This window comes from Rhododendron vialii, chromosome 6a (genome assembly GCF_030253575.1).
Source record: "Rhododendron vialii isolate Sample 1 chromosome 6a, ASM3025357v1".
NCBI lineage: Eukaryota > Viridiplantae > Streptophyta > Magnoliopsida > Ericales > Ericaceae > Rhododendron > Rhododendron vialii.
Genome location: NC_080562.1, coordinates 32,401,700 through 32,420,985, shown reverse-complemented (window position 1 = coordinate 32,420,985; position 19,286 = coordinate 32,401,700). Strand labels below are relative to the sequence as shown.

The following is a 19,286-nucleotide window of genomic DNA, read 5'->3' as shown; positions in this document are numbered from 1 at the left end:
ACATAGTATATAATTTGTTTAGATATACTTAATAAACTTTATTTCCTTATCTAATACTCTATTCCACCACCCTATTCTTTTCTTTCACTTTCAATATTAATTTCCTAACCTTCCTATTCCTACAATTTCATTACGCTAAACATACACGGTTTGGGCTTAGTAAAGTGATTTCCTACTCTTTTATCTCGGTAACTTACTTTCTAATGTATTCTATTCTTATTTAGTTGATTGATGTTAGTGAGTTTTGATGATTTTAATATATTAATTTCAATATAACTTTTAGTTTAAGTTATCTATGCAATTTTAAGTACTTAAAATAGTTTATAGTAATGATATCTCAATTTTAAACAAACCGTGGTTTAAAACCGAAACCAGACCGCCTTTGAATGGTTTGGATTGGTTTGGTTTTATGAATTTTATGGATTGGTTTGGTTTTCTAAATTCTTAATCCGTAAGTAGTGGTTTGGTTATTGGATTACTATAAAACTAGACCAATCCGATCCATGCTCACCCCTAGTTCAAGATCAATTTAATTTTTTTCACAAACAACTTTCTGAGCGAACGATTAGTAGACAACCTGCTGTTTGAATGATTTTCCAACAAACGATTTTACACAAGCATATATGGAAACCAACAAACGATTTTTTTTCACAGGCATACGTTTTGTCACGTTTTCCAACTTCTGAATGACCATTCCCGATAGTGAGGTAAGTTCGATTTCTTGAATTTTTTCTCAATTCTCATGCAAGAGATTCAAACGTCGAAGGATTTTTTCCAGTTCTCATGCAAGATTGATTTTTTTCTGGAATGATTTTTACTCATATTGCGTGTCTTTTGTCGAAAATTGGGTTCAGCAATGGCAAGGGATTCAACATCGAAGGATTTTTTTCAGTTCTCATGCAAGTTCGATCTTTTCTTTGAACAATTGGGTTAGTTTTACCGAAAATTGGGAGAAAAAATGAGTGTGAGAGAGAATAGTTTTAGTTTTTTTGACAACCTTGGATCTTTTACGTTAATCCTAACTTTGTTGTTTTCTTCTACCTTCTTCTTACTTTCTAATATTTTACTGCAAGAAAGAATAGCAAAAATATATTTAGAGAAATTTGTCGAGCTTAAATTTGAGGTATTATTAACAATTTTTTTTTTTTGGATTGGATGGTTTTGTTTCTAATCAAATATGTTTGAGCCGTGCCTTTAGATTTTCTGTGTTTTTTCTAATTTTCTCTTCCTTATATTTATGAGATGAGCTTGGTTGGTATTAACTCATGTTTCAGTACCACGTCAATTTATCAAGTCCACCATTTCCTGATAAAGTATATTGTGCTAATTTATATAGATATACTTTTGCAATATTTGATGCATGATGGGCAATGTTTGGCGCATAGTAGTGCAATGTTTTCACCTTTTCCTGTAAAATCCATGATGTTAACAATTTAGTCTCTTGGGTAGTGAGGTAAGTTCAAATCACGATTATTTTCAGCTGAATTTTTTTCTCTATTCTCATGCAAGGGGTTCAAACATCGAAGGATTTGATATGGGGCATATCCTTCTATCCGTTCCACTAGGAGCTTAATGTGCGCCGAACATATTATTTTGTATTATTCTTACACAATGCTCACCACTGCAACCGTTGGAATTGTGAAAACGATTTTTTATAAATATATGTGATGATCTTGCGCACAAAATTCGCGCGTTATTTGCCATTCCTAATCCTACTGAGGCTCATATTGAAGATTATGGGTTTGTCTAAAATCCGTATTATAATCAACTTTTAAATGTCTCAACCAACCAAAAATTAACTTCTTGAGCCCAAGTTTGTTGCTATTTCACTTGGAAGCTTGCAACTATATTCTTAGTTGTTTTTTTTTTTTTGATAAGTTATATTCTTAGTTGTTACTTTAACGTGTTTGAAAAAGAGGACCAGAAGCATCTTAGAATTTAGTGAATTGCTAAACTTGAGATTTAGGGACAGTTAGAACGCTAATCGGCTATGTGAAGTTGAAACGTTTCACCATGGCTGCTGAATTGTCGCTAGCTCAATCAATTACTTGGTTGTCTTTTGTTAGTAAGTTTAGTGAAACTGGGTGCTTTGCTATTTGCGTTCTATTCTTGCAAGTGTAGTATTAGTTCTTGACTGATTCTGAGGGAATAATACCACCCCCGTCGTGCCTTTAAGTTTAATAAGGCTTCCGTCCAATTAAAATTAATATTGAAATGTTGGAATGAGATTTTTGGGTATCATTTTTCATTATCCGTAACCCTTTTACTGTTTATATCAAATTAGCTTATCCCAATTTTTTGGGTTCTTTCCCTCGCGTTAGGCATCTTTCAATCTTGGGATTAGAGGAACTTAAAGGCAATGGCTAGGAAAGGGAAGGCAACACATGTGGGCAATGGAGAGGAAGATTCACAGGTATCACCTTTAGGCATATCTTCTATTTTCTTTTGAAAATAACATCGGGAGTCAACTAACTAAACTACAATTTGATAGTGTTTTAATTTTGTTTGGAGTATTGGGATTACAAAAATAATTCTCATAAGATTTGCTTCTACACATACTTTAGGCACAAAATGGTAAAGAGCTATCAAAAGCATCACTCGCACAACGTGCACGACGAGACCGAGAATGAATTTTAAAGCAAAGCATTGCTCAGAGATCAGAACAACACTTGCCATATCCAAATGTAAGACTCCTATGAATCACGGAAAAAAAAAGGGGTCAATTATCAATATCTTCTAACCATGCTTTTTAATAATTGTTATTTCTCAATTGGCTTGATACGTAAAGGTTCAACCTCTCCAGGACAGCAACATTGCCATCCATGTTCACGAGGTAAGTGGCCATACAAATACGGATTTTTCTGCAAATCCTATTTAGTAACCCTTATACATTATACGTATCTTTTAACAGGAAATACAAAGAGTAGAAGCAATGGCTAGAAAAGAGAAGGCAACGTACATATGCAATGGAAATGAAAACTCACAGGTATCACACGTTGACCCACATTATATAGCTTTTTCATTAGACAAAAAAAAACATCGATACCCCTTTCCAATCAACTTGCTAATGTGGTACTGCTACTTTTTTAAGGAGTATAGTTTGATAAATAGTGTGGTACTGCTACTTTTTGAGACTCTTATGAATCAAAAACATTGTCGACTATCTACATCTTCTAACAATGCTTTTTAATTTGTGCTATTTCTCAATTGACTTGATACGTAAAGGTTCAACCTCTCCGAGATAGCAACATTGCCGTCCATGTTCACGAGGTAAGTCGCCATTGAAATACGAATTTTCTTGCAAATCCTATGTAGTAACCCTAATACATTATACGTATCTTTTAATAGGAAATACAAAGACTAGAAGCAATGGCTAGAAAAGGGAAGGCAACGTACGTATGCAGTGGAAAGGAAAACTCACAGGTATCACGTGTTGACCCACATTATATAGATTTTTCATTCGAAAAAAAAAATATCGATACCCCTTTCCAATGAACTTGCTAATGTGGTAGTGGTACTTCTACTTTTATAAGGAGAACTGGTTTTAAACTTATCAATACTCTTCTATAAAAGTAAGGAGGGTTGAAAGTAATACCCAAACATCACTACCCCATTCCAATGAAGATAAAATTGATGGAAAAATGATATTCTAGGTAACCAGCGGTAATATGATATCAAAAGCAACATTGGCCCAACGTGCACGTCGAGACCGAGAGAGAATTCAATCGGGACAACGGTCGCAAATAGATCAAACCAGGGAATGTTCAGGACCAATCCCACATGTGAACTCTCCATCTATAACACCCAATCGTCGTCCTCTCAACTGCTTCGGACAGGGATCAAATGTCACTAAATCTGCAAAAAAGTGACAAAGGGTTGCACAAACTTCCATGTCTCCATCCTTCATGCTAAACACATCTTCCCCCCGCACACGAATCGGTAAGCCTTTTTTTTGGACGATTGCATCTCCTAGATTTTAACATCTTCAAAATACCCGTATTTTTCCCAACGAATATTTCTTAATTTTTGAAGGCTTACTCTTACCGACCAAGTGGAACTTTGTTGTGAAGACGGATTGGATGATGAATCAGAAATGCCTATGAATTTAAAGGGACCTAGCTGAGCTCACAACAATTTAGTTAGGCATTATCTTGGCAAGATGGATATTAAATGTACAAATTGTAAAGCCCTACATTGGATGGATGAGAGATTGACAAAATCTTCTAGAAGTCGTCCCTTATTCGGCACTTGCTGTTTGCAAGGAAAGGTCAGGCAACATACACTTCTTACACCCCCAACGCCAATTCGAGCATTGTATGATGGGGATGATGACCGATTAAAATCATTTCGAAAGCATGCTCGAGGGTACAATGCAACCAATGCTTTCACTAGTCTTGGTGCTACATTGGATCCACGAGTGTCGGCTGGAAGTGATCCTACATCTTTCACTATCCATGGGGAATTGCGGCATGGAGCAGGTTCACGACTACCACAACATGGAAAAGATGCAAAGTATGCACAACTGTATATTTTTTATCCTACTTCAGCTTTGGAAGTTCGGAATCGTAACAATGAGCAGTTGAGAAGGGATGCACTAGAAACTATCCAAGAAACTCTATTGCAAGTTAATCCATTTGTGGATAAATTTCGTCAAGCATATGCAATTCTGGATCAACTGGACGTGGCGGGACAAACTCTACCAGCCCATCTTCACTATAGTTCGTCAAAAGATCGACGAATGTATAATCTACCAACGACAGATGAGATTGCGGTAGTTATACCAGGAGATGGTTCTAAAGCTAGCGGCAAGAGAGATATCATCTTGCATTTGAGAGGAGATAATCAATTGATGCAAATTAACGAATGTCACCCAGCGTATTTTCCATTACACTACGTCTTGCTATTCCCACATGGAGAACTTGGATGGGAACCTGAGATGAAATAGTGGGATGTGAAAAATAATCGACCTGCGACAGTGCGACTAACTCAAATGGATTTTTATAGTTACTATTTATTTGAGCGTACAACAGAGTATTCAACCATTTTGAGAGGAGAAAAATTATTTCAGGAGTTCTTGGTAGATGCTTGGGCAGCAACTGAGCAGAATCGATTGACATACTATAAGCTTAATCAAGTGAGACTTCGTTCTTCTCTATACCAGGATTTGACTGATATTGGTCCTGATGGTTTGAACCCTGATCAAATTGGTAAAATGTTTATTTTGCCATCTTCATTCACTAGTAGCCCAAGACATATGTTTGAGATATTTCAAGATTCAATGGCTATCACGAGATATAACCATCACCCTGATATTTTCCTCACCAAGACTGCAAATCCCAAATGGCCGGAAATTACTTCAGCTCTATTGCCTCATCAAACCCGCTGTTGACTGTCCAGATTTGGTTGCCCGTGTTTTCGAGTTAAAGAGAAAGGCTTTGATGAAGGAGGTTGAGAAAGATAAAGTGTTTGGTCAAAAAATTGCCCACGTATACACTATTGAATTTCAAATCGTGGTCTCCCACATATGCATGTACTATTCTTTCTTAAAGGTGGGGATAAAATCCGTACTTGCGCTCAAGTTGACTAGTTAGTTTGTGCCGAATTTCCAAATCCAGAAGATGATCTTGAACTGTTCGAAACGGTCAAGAGTTGTATGGTACATGGGCCATGCAGTGCTCGAAATCCACATGCATCTTGCATGGAAAATGAAAAATGCACTAAAAGGTACCTCGTGACTTTGTAGAAACCACCACCATGGACGAAAATGGATATCCCATCTATCGCCGTCGTAATGATGGGCAAGTGTATATTGTCAGGGGGCACGAAGTCAACAACAGGGATGTCGTGCCATATAATCCTCATCTATCCAAAATGTTCAATTGTCATATTAATGTAGAAGTTTGTGCTGGGATGAGATGTGTAAAATACATTCACAAGTACATTTACAAGGGTTATGATCAGACAACAATGTGTTGGGATCAGCTAATGAAATTAAGCAATACCTTGATGGAAGGTATATTGGACCACCAGAAGCTGCTTGGCATATATTCGGTCATCATATGCACGAAGAGGTTCCAATGGTTACCCGACTCGCTCTCTATTTACCTGGAATGCATCGCGTTAATTTCAATCCCAAAGAATCATTGGAAGACATTATTGCTAGAGCTGCAGTAGAAAAGTCAACTCTAACTGGGTTTTTTGCATGGTATGCTGCCAACCCTAATTCTACACCCTATACTTATCAAGAATTTCCATAGTATTTTGTTTGGGATCGGATAAACAATGTGTGGACACCAAGAAAGTTTGGATTCGCAATCAGGAGAATGTACTTTGCCAGCCTTAATTGTGGTGAGAATTTTATCTACGTTTGCTATTGACTATTGTCAAAGGACCAAAATCTTATAAAGACTTGCGCACAGTAAACAATGTTGTTTATGATACTTTTAAGTTGGCATGTGTTGCTAGAGGGCTTTTGGAAGATGATGATGAATGTGTTCAATGTCTTTAAGAGGCTGCAATAATGAAGACTGGGTGTCAGTTGAAGAGATTGTTTTGTGTTATTTTTACACAATGCTCGCCACTGCAACCGTTGGAATTATAGAAGCAATTTTTTATAAATATATGCGATGACCTCGAGCACAAAATTCGCACGTTATTTGCCATTCCTAATCCAACAGAGACTCATATTGAAGATTATGGTTTGTATCTTCTCAATCAGATGCTTGAAGAAACATGTAAGAATTTACATGACTTCCCACCTATGCTGCAACCTATCGAAAATTGGAGCACAATTGTTGGTAACAGATTGATTTTGGAACATCGACAACTTTAGATCCAAACCCAACAGGCAAATACAGAGACTAATATCGGCCGCCTTAACATTGATCAACGCAATGCTTATGAGGCCATTATTTGCTCTGCCTTTGGAAATAAAGGAACTACTTTCTTTTTGAATGGGGTGCCGGCACAGGAAAGACGTTTTTGTATAACACCATTGCACAAAAATGTCATAGTCTCGGGCATATAGTGGTTATTGTTGTTTCATCCGGAATTGCTTCTCTGTTATTGGAAGGAGGTCGCATTGCACACTCAACGTTTGCCATCCCATTAGATGTGCTAGAAAATTCTGTCTGCGGTTTTACCAAGCAATCTCTACAAGCAGAGTTATTTAGAGAAACAAAATTGATAATATGGGATGAAGTTCCTATGCAACATAAATATTGCATTGAAGCAGTTGACCGCACATTACGTGATATCCGTGACAATCCTAAACCATTTGGGGGTATCACCGTAGTGCTTGGGGGGGATTTTCGTCAAATTTTACCAGTTGTACCTAAAGGAGTTCGTGAGGAAATTGTTAACGCATCACTTAGGCGCTCTGTTTTGTGGGCTGATATATGTATCTTGACATTGAATTTGAACATGCGATTGAATACGACAGATCCTGAAAATGCTACTTTCGCAAATTTCTTAATGGAGGTAATATTGCATAATAATTTTGATCATTCTTGACGTTGATTATTTTTTTAATGAATCAGTAATTCTTCGCACTTTTGTTTGATTATTGATTTGTGCTTCAATATTTTTTTAGGTTGGAACAAACCCTCAATAAGTGGTACACCTTCCATTGACAATAGGTAGATGTCAAAATCTAAATGAATTATTGTCGAGAGTTTATCCTCTGTAGGGGGATGAAAACAATTGGTACTATGAATCAACTGGATCGCAACGGCTTATTCGTGCCTCTTCACCGGAACCCTAGCTCGACGTTTGAACCCTAATCTGCAAAATAGACAGGGGGTGAGTGCACCTTTGCCTCTCGTGGCAAAGGCCCTCCGATGCCTTTGTTAGTATCACGTACTAGGAAACTCAACCCTAATTATCAGTAGGAAAGCAATAATAATGCAACGTATTGCGTACCTTTCACCTCTAGGTTTACCTCATATTTATAGATTTATGGATGCTTGCTGTCCAAGCATCCTTGTTGCCATAGGATTCCTAACTCGTATAGGAGACCCAGGATATCAAGGAGTCTCGTTTCCTTTATCAGTTTATGGAAAAGAGTCCTTTTAGGATTCTTTTCCATTAAGAGCCGATCATCCCATACTTGTTGGGTATCTTTCTCAGATCCTATATTCTTGGAATCTTATTCCTTTACGGAACATGACTATTCTGGAATCTTCCAGAGTATTCCCTCTGCTCCTACTCTCGATTGGAGCTCCATCTTTGTTCGGCCGTCTCATGGCCGAACAGACGGCTTGGACCAGTTACTTCACATATAACTGGTCCTTGAGCCCATACAACCTTCCTGGACCGTTGACTTCTCATGTCATTGGTCCATATTGCCGAACACTTGTTTAGCACGATGACCGTCCTGTCTATATTCAAACTATGGTCCCACGTACCATTTATTCGGATATCGATTGCACTGCTTTAAACCTATGATCACTCGTATCACGTGCTAGGTTCTTTACATCATCTGTTCGGCTGTATCATAACCGAACAGCCTGCTTGGACCAATTACTTCACATGTAACTTGGGCCAATGTAATCGGAATGTCTCTAACTGCCGAACAGTCAGTTTATAGCCATAACTTCTCATATCATTGGCCCTTAATTTTGCCGAATAGATTGCATGGATTAATGACTTCCCATATCACTGGTCCATATCGCTGTTCATCGAACTGTTCGGCGGTAAGTCCTGTCATACTTACCACGTGCTCCCGAATATCACGTGTTCGGCAACTAAATGTATCTTCTCGGGAATACCTCCCTACAATTGCTCCCCAGCTTCATGTATTTACCACTGTTCGGGGGCAATATATGATGCTTAGAAACAGAATTCCATCTAGACCAAACTCTTTTGATCCTATGCAATCATAATTTCAATATCTCATTGATGCCTTTTGGCGCCTCTGTCATTATACCATTTCGAGGTAATGACTCCACGTGGCACGTTTCATATGCCTAGCATTAACTTCGAACTGACGTTCTATGAAACGGCGTCAGAACGGTTTCTGCTTTCCGTTACTTTTACCTGTAACGGCGTGAGAGGAGACATTTCGTCTCCGTCTCTCACCTTTAAACCGCTGAAAGGGCTCTTTTTGGTTTTTTATCCAAAACATTCGAACTTTCAGTCCTAAGCTTTCCGCCATCGCCGCCATCTGCAAATTCGATTGTATTCCAAGAAATCGTCACGGTATCGTTGTAAGACTCTCGTTCTAACTCCATTTCTTCTGCTTAGGTTTTCATCTGAGATTTCATTCTCAGATTGTGGTTATTTCTAGGGTTTCAATCACGCCCATTCTTACATTTACGTTTTCTTCGAGTATATCCATGGCGGATGAACATGACACCCCTCCTAGACCCAGTAAGTTTAGGAAATTCTGTGATACCCCCGCCGCAATGGCGACGTTTAGGACGGATTACAATGTTCCTGATAACGTAGGTCTCGAACTTGCCCCTCTAGGAGCAGATAGGGATAGTGGCTCATGGGACAGAATGTGTATCCCTATCGTAGCAATTGTTGAAGGAGGAGTCCGTTTTCCCCTTCATCCACTCCTTCGTCAGATCCTAAATTGGTACCGCCTTACTCCTATGCAAGTATCAACAAATGTTTTTAGGCTGATAAATGGAGTAATTGCTTTAAATAGGATTCTAGGGACCCAGCTAGGGATCTGGGACATTCAGTGGTGGTACAGTATTGTACTAAACCCTGAATATAACACCTTCTATTTCAAAGTAAGAAGGGCAGAAAAGCGTCTCGTGCTCAACCTGCCGGATTCTGCTCGGGATCATGAGATTGACTTCTTATACGTTACTGGAGCTTTCGAGCCATTAGGAGAGGATGGTCAAGTGGTGGGACTCCACTGCCCCCACATATGCGGATACCCACGTAATACTCCTCTTTCAATAAGTTTGTAATATTTTCGTTTACCGCTTTCTCATAGCCTTTACATGTGTCTAATCTTGCTGTTACAATTTTGATCTGACAGCTGAAAACGCTAACTATCGTCCCAGACGCGTTCCGAGCAACATCCGAACAGAGGACATCAACAAGGGTCTAAAATATACAAGCGAACCTGGCACTTCTACAGCTGGTCAGGGTCGTAACGCAGAAGTACTTCTGGGATACGACCCTTCATATAGAGGGGTTATAGACAGAAGGCTCGCTCACCCCAGCACCAGTACTGCTTCCACCTCCACTGCTTCCCAGCTTAGGAGTACCAGAGCTAACATTGGAGTGACAGTAGCCGGCCAACTGGGTGAAGTCCCAATTTCCGAAGGAATTCCGTTACCACGAGTAAGAGTTCGAAGATCCTCACGGAGTCAGGCCTCCTCTCTACCATTACCCGAACAGCCAGCTCCGATCTGTGTAACTAGCCAATCCTCATCCTCAGGTTATTCTCCATCTCCTCCTATCTCGAGCACTATGACACGCCAGCCCTTAAATCTCAGCTCCCTCGTCACCGTCTCTTCTCGGGGACGTGGGACTGGGCGGGTGGCCTCAACTGGAGCCCCTCCCCCACGATCTCGTCATAATAGGGGGGGATCCGCACGGTCATCATCTTCTCCTCGAGAAGTGGACGCCACCACAGAGGCTGCTGACCTTCATAGAGACAAACGCCCAAGGGTAGATGATCAAGATGGTACTGCTTCTCAAGCAGATACTGAAACTCATCAACCCAATTCACCAACTGCTCAAATCCTTCCTCAGATATGGACTCCTCCTCTTATTAGAGGAGATCGTCCTGTACATGTCGGAGATAGTGCCAGTTCATCTGAGACTGCTCTAGCCTTGGCTCAAGGGTTAATGCTCCCTGTTGATGTGCAAAAAGAATCCTTGTCTTCGCTTGATCGGCTGGTGTCTACTGGTCTTGTCAATGGAATTAAGGTAAAAAACTTCTTCTTTGTTTTTCAAGCCCTACCTTTGTGTTGGTTAAAAATTATAACCTACATATGGTATTTCCGCAGTTTATTCAAAAGATGGCTACTCTAGGCAAAAAATACCAAGAAGCTGATGCTGAAAGAGTCAGGCTGATGAATGACAACACCCGAATGCTTCGAACAATCGCCAGGTTGGAAAGAGAAAGAGATAAAGACAAATCCGACTTCAATCAAGCTAAAGGCAAACTCGAAATTGCCGAAGAAGGCCTCAATCATGCTTTGTCAGAGATTGACAGTGCCAAGAAAGCTGCATACGAAAATGGGTACCAGAAAGGTTTTGACTCCACAACTGCTAACTACGTCGAGCAGATGCCTGCCATTCAAGATCAGATCTGGATTGCCTGCTGGGAATCGTGCCTTACAAAGGTGGGAGTTGCTGAAGATTCTCCCATTTGGGTTGAGAATGACCTACCAAGTCGTCAAGTTACAGCTCCTCCTGACGATGTTGATCAACAAATCGACGACTTTGCAGATGTTGATGAAGAAATACAGGTAGAATCACAAGATGATGTTGATCATTCGTCTGTTCCGGATGTGACCACTGAGATTGTTATCCTAGAAGTACAAACTGCTGCCGCTGCTGCCATTGCTGAGGCTGATGTCCCTCCAGAGATTCAGAACCTGGATTAAAAAAAACAAGCAGGTAGTTTGTTGTTTGATTTCAATCGTTGGGCTGGTCTTGCATGACCTTGGCTTCTTTACCCTGCGTGGTACCAGTACTTTCTCTATTTTGACAACACAGGTATTCGGCCCTTCGTGGCATAACTTTTATGTTCGGCTTCTCATGTTTGCAGCATCTGTTCGTATGCAAGTTCAACCTAAGTATTTCGTACTGTTTACGCATCATTTGTTTGCATAAGTATTTCGTACTTTTAGCAAATCGTTCACACATGATTTCCTGTTCTGACTTTTAAGTTTCACGTACTTAAAAGTGTTCCACCTTGAATGTTCTTAAGTGTTCATGTACTTTAAACAAGGTATATAAGTGTGCTCATACTTAATGTTGTTAAGTTTTTCATACTTAGGAACTAAGTTTCACGTATTTAAACTAAATGTGGCTTACATTTAAGTCAAGCCAATATAGTTTCTCAAGTATCACGTACCTAAAATACCATATAAGTATCTTGTACTTGCTAAGTATCACGTATTTAAGAAAATACATACAAGTGTTTTCATACTTGCGTTCAAAATGTATACCCAAGTTTCACATACTTGAAATTCTATACAAGTGTTTCGTACTTGTGTTCGTTAAGTGTCACGTACTTAAAAATGTATAAAACTTTTAAGTTTCACATACTCAAAAGGCTTTTAAGTTTCACATACTCAAAAGGCTTCTTTTAAGTTTCACATACTCAAAAGGTATACCCTGCTCCCCAATACGAATAAGGAGAACCAAACTCGTAGTTCGTATTTAAATACCACAACAGTTATTCGAAAGAAGTGATTTTATTCATAATCTGTAAAACGCAAGAGGGCGTTACTCGTACCCTTTGCAAAAATAATCAAAACTAGAACAAAGGAATTATATTCGTAATTCCCACACAATCACGTAGTGTAAATTCAAAACAGATTTTGATACTTCAAAACAAAGAACTTTCGTAAATTATGAACATTCCAAGGCCTCGGAATTGGATCACCATCCAGATCTGCCAATCTATATGCTCCTATGCCCACAATCTCAGTTACTCTATACGGGCCTTCCCAGTTGGCCCCAAGCTTGCCTTCATTTGCCACCTTGGTGTTGCCGAGCACTTTTCGTAGCACAAGGTCCCCAACACCAAATTCTCTAGGATGAACATGTTTGTTGTAGCTTTTCATCAGCTGTTCTTGGTAAGAAGCAAAATGTACCAAGGCCTTTTCTCTCTTCTCCTCGGCAAGATCAAGCTCGATTTCAAGGGCCCTGTCATTGCCTCCACTTTCAACCAAAGCTGTCCTGTTGGTCGGCAGACCCACTTCTAGAGGTATGACAGCCTCTGTTCCATATGCCAACGAATAGAGGGTCTCTCCCGTAGACCTCCTAGGTGTTGTTCGGTGAGCCCACAAAACTAACGGTAACTCATCAGGCCATTTTCCCTTTGCTTTGTCCAGCCTCTTCTTTATCCCATCTAGGATAGTTTTGTTGGATGCCTCTGCTTGCCCATTACTCTGAGGGTAGGCCGGAGTGGAGTAATAATTTCGTATTCCATACTGGGCACAAAAAGCCTTGAATTTCTTCTGAAATTGGGATCCATTGTCTGTAATCAATGAATAAGGGACCCCAAAGCGAGTGATGATGCTTTTCCACACGAACCTTTCTATCATAGGTTCAGTGATTTTGGCCAATGGTTCTGCCTCAATCCACTTCGTAAAATAATCAGTTGCTACAAGCAGGAATTTTCGATTCCCAGTTGCTTTATGCAATGGGCCCACGATATCCATTCCCCATTGGGCAAAAGGCCAGGGACTCGTCAAAGGCACCAGATCCTCGGCAGGTGTTCGAATCATTGGTGAGAATTTCTGGCACTTCTCACAAATCTTTACATAAACTTTTGCATCTTCTTGCATGTGTGGCCACCAGTAGCCTTGAGTAATTGCTCGGTGGGCAATGGATCTTCCTCCAGCATGGCTCCCACATGTTCCCTCGTGGATCTCATGAAGGAACTTCTGTACCATCTCAGGATGTACGCATAGCAAATAGGGACCTGTAAAGGATTTCTTATACAACTTACCCTCTGGGGACAGCCAAAACCTAGCAGATTTGACTCTTATTTTGTGGGCCTCCTTTTTATCAGAAGGGAGTATCTCGTCTCGTAAGAACTCCATTATTGGGTCCATCCAACTTGGTCCTTGGTTCACGTCCAAGACTAGGTCTACACTCCTCCCAATGCTCGGCTCATTTAGATATTCTACTGCCACCCTTCTTTTGAACTCTGTTGGTACTGCTGCAGCCAACCAAGCTAAAGAATCTGCATGAGCATTCTGTCCAGAACTTATTTGCTCAATATATACCCTCTCGAAGGTATCAAGCAAGTCTTTTGCTGCCTGCACGTAGGCTGCCATCTTTTCATTCCGAGTCTCGTACTCGCCGGACAGTTGATTCACAACGAGCTGGGAATCACAATACACCCTGACCCGTTCTGCCTTAAGGGTCTTTGCACTTCTCAATCCTGCCAAGAGTGCTTCATATTCAGCCACATTATTCGATGCACTGAATCCAAGCCGAACAGAGAGTTCAATCAGAACTCCTTGAGGAGGAAAGAGGACAACTCCAATTCCAGAACCAGTATTACACGCTGATCCATCAACGAATAACTTCCATTCTTTGGGATCCTGTTCGGCTACGGGTTGATCCTTCAAGGATGATGTCTTAGCTGCATGTTCCTTTCTCGTAGGAGGCAAGGGAGCAACAGTGGGGGAAAACTCTGTCACAAAATCAGCCAACACTTGGCCTTTAATTGCTGTGCGTGGCTGATACTCGAGATCATACTGACTTAACTCTACGGACCATGTCGAGATCCTTCCTGAGAAATCTGCCTTTCGAAGCAGTGATTTTAATGGATACTCAGTATAAACCACAACCTTATGGCTTTGGAAGTAGTGTGGCAATTTCCTGGTTGCTGTCCTAAGTGCCAGGACGAGTTTTTCTAGAGGCAGATATCTCGTCTCTGCATCCAACAATGTCTTGCTAACATAATAAATGGGGATTTGCTCGATCCCCAAATCCCTCAACAAGACTGCACTTACTGCGTGCTCGGAAACAGCTAAGTACAGAATTAAAGACTCACCTGGCTGTGGAGTTGACAACAGTGGGGGTTCGGCCAGGTATTTCTTCAGATCCTGGAAAGCTTGCTCACATTCTGCTCCCCATTCAAATCCCTCCCTCTTTTTCAGTAGCTGAAAAAAGGGTCTGCATTTGTCACTTGACCTGCTGATGAATCTGTTAAGTGCTGCTGCCATTCCAGTCAGCCTCTGGACTTCCTTGGTAGTTTTGGGACTCTGTAGTCTCTGTAAGGCATCAATCTGATCGGGATTTGCCTCTATCCCTCTCAAAGTTACCAAATGGCCCAGGAATATTTCTGAACCAACTCCAAACGCACACTTCGAGGCGTTGAGTTTTAGTTTATACTTCCTCAAGATTTCGAACACTTCCTTTAGATCAGAAATATGCCCTCCCTTTTCTCGGCTCTTTACCACCATATCATTTATGTAAACTTCCAAAGTCTTCCCGATGAGCTTCTTGAACATAATGGTTGCAAGTCTTTGGTATGTAGCCCCAGCATTCCTTAGTCCAAAGGGCATGACACTGTAACAGTATAACCCTTGTGGTGTGATGAACGAAGTCTTCTCTTGATCAGGTTCAAACATAGCAATCTGATGATATCCTCGATATGCATCGAGAAAACTCATTCGCTCGTAACCATAGGTTGCATCAACCAATTGGTCAATCCTAGGCAAAGGAAAACTGTCCTTAGGACATGCTTTGTTCAGGTCTGTGAAGTCCACGCAGACACGCCACTTTCCATTCTTCTTCTTTACCACAACAGTGTTGGATAACCACTTTGGGTAATAGACTTCACGTATTGCCTTGGCCTCCAATAAACGATCGACCTCTTCAATCACAGCATCTACATGCTGTACGGCTGCCCTTCGTTTCTTCTGAATGATCGGCTTATGCAGAGGATCAATGTTTAAATGGTGACAGATCACATCTGCATCCACCCCAGGCATTTCCTCAGGCACCCATGCAAAAACATCCATATAGTCTTTTAGGAACTTTACCGATTCGGCCTTTTCATCTGCTGGCAGTGATTCTCCAATTAAAAAATATCTTTCAGGATCAATCTCGTTGATCTGAATCTTTTCCAAGCCCTCAACCACTTTTTCAGCCGGGCTTCTTCCAACATCCTCGATGGTTGGTTGATCTGGTACTTCTAATGTGTGAACATGGTGGACCTTCGGGGCTGTTTTGATGATGGAAATCAAGCATTGCTGTGCCACCTTCTGGTTTCCTTTAAGGACTTCAATCCCATTTGACCCTGGGAATTTCACCATCTGGTGATAAGTCGAGGAGACTGCTCTCATTTTGTGCAACCACGTCCTCCCTATAATCGCGTTATAGGAAGATGGGACATCGACCACCAAAAAGTCTGTTCTCAACACCACTGATCCGGCCCGAACAGGTAACGTTACCTTTCCAAGGGGCCAAACTGCTCCTGCACTGAACCCAATTAGAGGTGTTGTTGATTGTTCTAAGTTTGATTGGGCCAGGCCCAGCTTTTTGAATGCATCATAGTACAATACCTCTGTACAACTCCCCGAGTCCACTAGAATTCTTTTGATGTCGTATTCCCCAACTCGTAGGGTTACGACCAATGCATCATTGTGGGGTATTTGGACCTCCGCCAAATCATCATCACTGAATGCCATGCTCTCATTGCATACATTAGTCTCTCGCCCTCTCTTGTTTCCCAATCGCATCACGTGCTGATCGTGTTTGACCTGTCTTTGCAACAGCCTCACCTCACTCCTCGTATAAGGTGCAGCCAACCCATGTATCATATGGATCACGCCTTTAGGGTGTTGCTCGTAACCCAGCTCCATAGCCTTCCCTTTCTCTTTAGGGTCCTCCTGGATAAACTCCTTGAGATAGCCCCGAGAGACCAAATCATCAAGGTGCCTCTTGTATACCTCACAATCCTCGGTCATATGGCCCCAATCTTTGTGATAACTGCAGTGCTGATTCGTAGCACGTTTTGCATCTTTGTCTCCGCCTAGACTTGGGGGCCATTTAAAATATGGCTGATTCTTTATTCGATAAAGAATCCTGTATATTGGCTCCTTCCAAACCGCAGTGATAGAAAAGAAGGACTTGCGGTCAGGAGCTTGCTTGTCCTTGTATGGCTCTTTCTTAGCCTGCCCGTACTCTCTTCTGTCTTTGTAAGACTTGGGTTCTGGCTTATCCACTTTTTTGGCAGGTGCCTTCGGATGTTCGACAACCACCCTGCCATCCTCACGGAGTATGTCATCCTCCATTCTGGCGTGTTGCTCTATCCGTTCCATCAATTTAGCCAAGGTGGCTACTGGATGTTTATTCAATGAACGGCGCAGCTCTCCCCGAACAGGCAAACCAGTTTTGAACGTAGCAATTGCATACTCTTCACTGCAACTTTCAATCTCGTTGAAAGTTTCCCAGTATTTCTTTGCATAATCTCTAATTTGCTCGTTCTCCTCCTGTTTCATGGTGGAAAGACTCTCAAATGTCTTTGGGGCCTTTCTGCTTGTCAAGAACCGAGCAGTGAATTCCTCGGCCAACTGTCTCCATCCTTGTATGGATCGTGGGGCCAATTTATGAAACCAGGATAAAGCCACCTTGCCAAGACTGGAGGGAAACATTTTACACAAGATGGAATCATCCCCTTCATGCATAAACATGGCCTGTTGATAATGCTGTATGTGAGCCACGGGATCCGTATTTGTCTCATAAAGTACGAACGCTCCGTGCTTCACTCTGCTCGGCAATCTTGCTTCTTGTAGCCTTTTTGTAAAGGGGGAGGCTGCAATATTACTCAGGGCCTTGCGCGCTGCTTCTCGTGCAGTTACTGTCCCATCCTCTTGCTCCTTTGACTTGTGGGCCGAAGCCTTGACCCAATCAGCATCAGGTCTCTCGTACCTGTTTCGATGATGCTTTCTCGTGTCCTCTTCCTCGGGGGTAGAACCTCGGTCTCTGCTCCTCCTTTTTCGTGAAGAAGTCCTTCTCTCTGGTGTTCGGCTTCTACTTTTTCTTCTCCTTTTTCGTGGAGAAGCCTCATGACGCCCTATAACAGGACTTCTGCTCCTGCTTCTGCCCCTTCTTCCTTGTGAAGGAGTTTTTCTGTATTGTACCACAGCATACCTACTGCCTCTAGAATTTCTTCGAGACAGTCCAGAATCCTCCGGATGCTCCCTAATTCTTTCCAATTCGCTGATCTCATGCTCTCGTTTTTTAATCAGACGAGCATACTCCTCGACTTCTTGCCTCTTTCTGTCAAGAACGTCGTCGCTATGGTGCACACTCCTGGAGTGTGCAATCGATTCATCCCTTTGATGGGATTTACTCCTTCTCGTGGATCTCGAAGCCGTCTCTCCATCTTCTCTATTTTTGGAGTTATGATGCACGGTAAGGGGCGGTCCTTACTCGTGTTCCTCCTGTGCCCACCCTGGGGCTTTCTCGGAGCCCCAGGTGGTGATTTGTTCCTTCCTCCATCTAACACATCTTTTGGTTCATGCAGTGTTGCTGGAGTTACTTCCACCATGGTCGTATTTCAAAAGGGAATTCTTTCGTTTCCCACAGACGGCGCCAATTGTAGGGGGATGAAAACAATTGGTACTATGAATCAACTGGATCGCAACGGCTTATTCGTGCCTCTTCACCGGAACTCTAGCTCGACGTCTGAACCCTAATTTGCAAAATAGACAGGGGGTAGTCAACCTTTGCCTCTCGTGGTAAAGGCCCTCCGATGCCTTTGTTAGTATCACGTACTAGGAAACTCAACCCTAATTATCAGTAGGAAAGCAATAATAATGCAACGTATTGCGTACCTTTCACCTCTAGGTTTACCTCATATTTATAGATTTATGGATGCTTGCTGTCCAAGCATCCTTGTTGCCATAGGATTCCTAACTCGTATAGGAGACCCAGGATATCAAGGAGTCTCGTTTCCTTTATCAGTTTATGGAAAAGAGTCCTTTTAGGATTCTTTTCCATTAAGAGCCGATCATCCCATACTTGTTGGGTATCTTTCTCAGATCCTATATTCTTGGAATCTTATTCCTTTACGGAACATGACTATTCTGGAATCTTCCAGAGTATTCCCTCTGCTCCTACTCTCGATTGGAGCTCCATCTTTGTTCGGCCGTCTCATGGCCGAACAGACGGCTTGGACCAGTTACTTCACATGTAACTGGTCCTTGAGCCCATACAACCTTCCTGGACCGTTGACTTCTCATGTCATTGGTCCATATTGCCGAACACTTGTTTAGCACGATGACCGTCCTGTCTATATTCAAACTATGGTCCCACGTACCATTTATTCGGATATCGATTGCACTGCTTTAAACCTGTGATCACTCGTATCACGTGCTAGGTTCTTTACATCATCTGTTCGGCTGTATCATAACCGAACAGCCTGCTTGGACCAATTACTTCACATGTAACTTGGGCCAATGTAATCGGAATGTCTCTAATTGCCGAACAGTCAGTTTATAGCCATAACTTCTCATATCATTGGCCCTTAATTTTGCCGAATAGATTGCATGGATTAATGACTTCCCATATCACTGGTCCATATCGCTGTTCATCGAACTGTCCGGCGGTAAGTCCTG

General features: G+C 41.6%; 1 protein-coding gene and 1 long non-coding RNA gene across 2 annotated transcripts; both read left to right on the top strand.

Annotated features, from left to right (window-relative positions):
* Positions 1-2,675: 2,675 nt before the first annotated feature.
* Positions 2,676-3,934, top strand: LOC131330601 (uncharacterized). Its single transcript, XR_009201153.1, has 3 exons — positions 2,676-3,270; positions 3,349-3,423; positions 3,654-3,934. It is a non-coding gene; the product is annotated as an uncharacterized LOC131330601 (long non-coding RNA).
* Positions 3,935-6,665: 2,731 nt separating this feature from the next.
* On the top strand, positions 6,666-7,680 carry LOC131330599 (uncharacterized). The gene is made up of 2 exons (XM_058364231.1): positions 6,666-7,479; positions 7,592-7,680. Exons 1-2 carry the CDS (start codon positions 7,207-7,209, stop codon positions 7,610-7,612), a joined length of 294 nt encoding a protein of 97 aa, XP_058220214.1. The 5' UTR covers positions 6,666-7,206; the 3' UTR covers positions 7,613-7,680.
* The last annotated feature ends 11,606 nt before the right edge of the window (positions 7,681-19,286 follow it).

Excerpts from the sequence above, each read along its gene's own strand:
- LOC131330599 (XM_058364231.1), top strand. The coding sequence starts at position 7,207 with ATGCAACATAAATATTGCATTGAAGCAGTTGACCGCACATTACGTGAT. Across the intron at positions 7,480-7,591 it reads TCGCAAATTTCTTAATGGAG|GTTGGAACAAACCCTCAATA; the intron begins GTAATATTGCAT and ends ATATTTTTTTAG.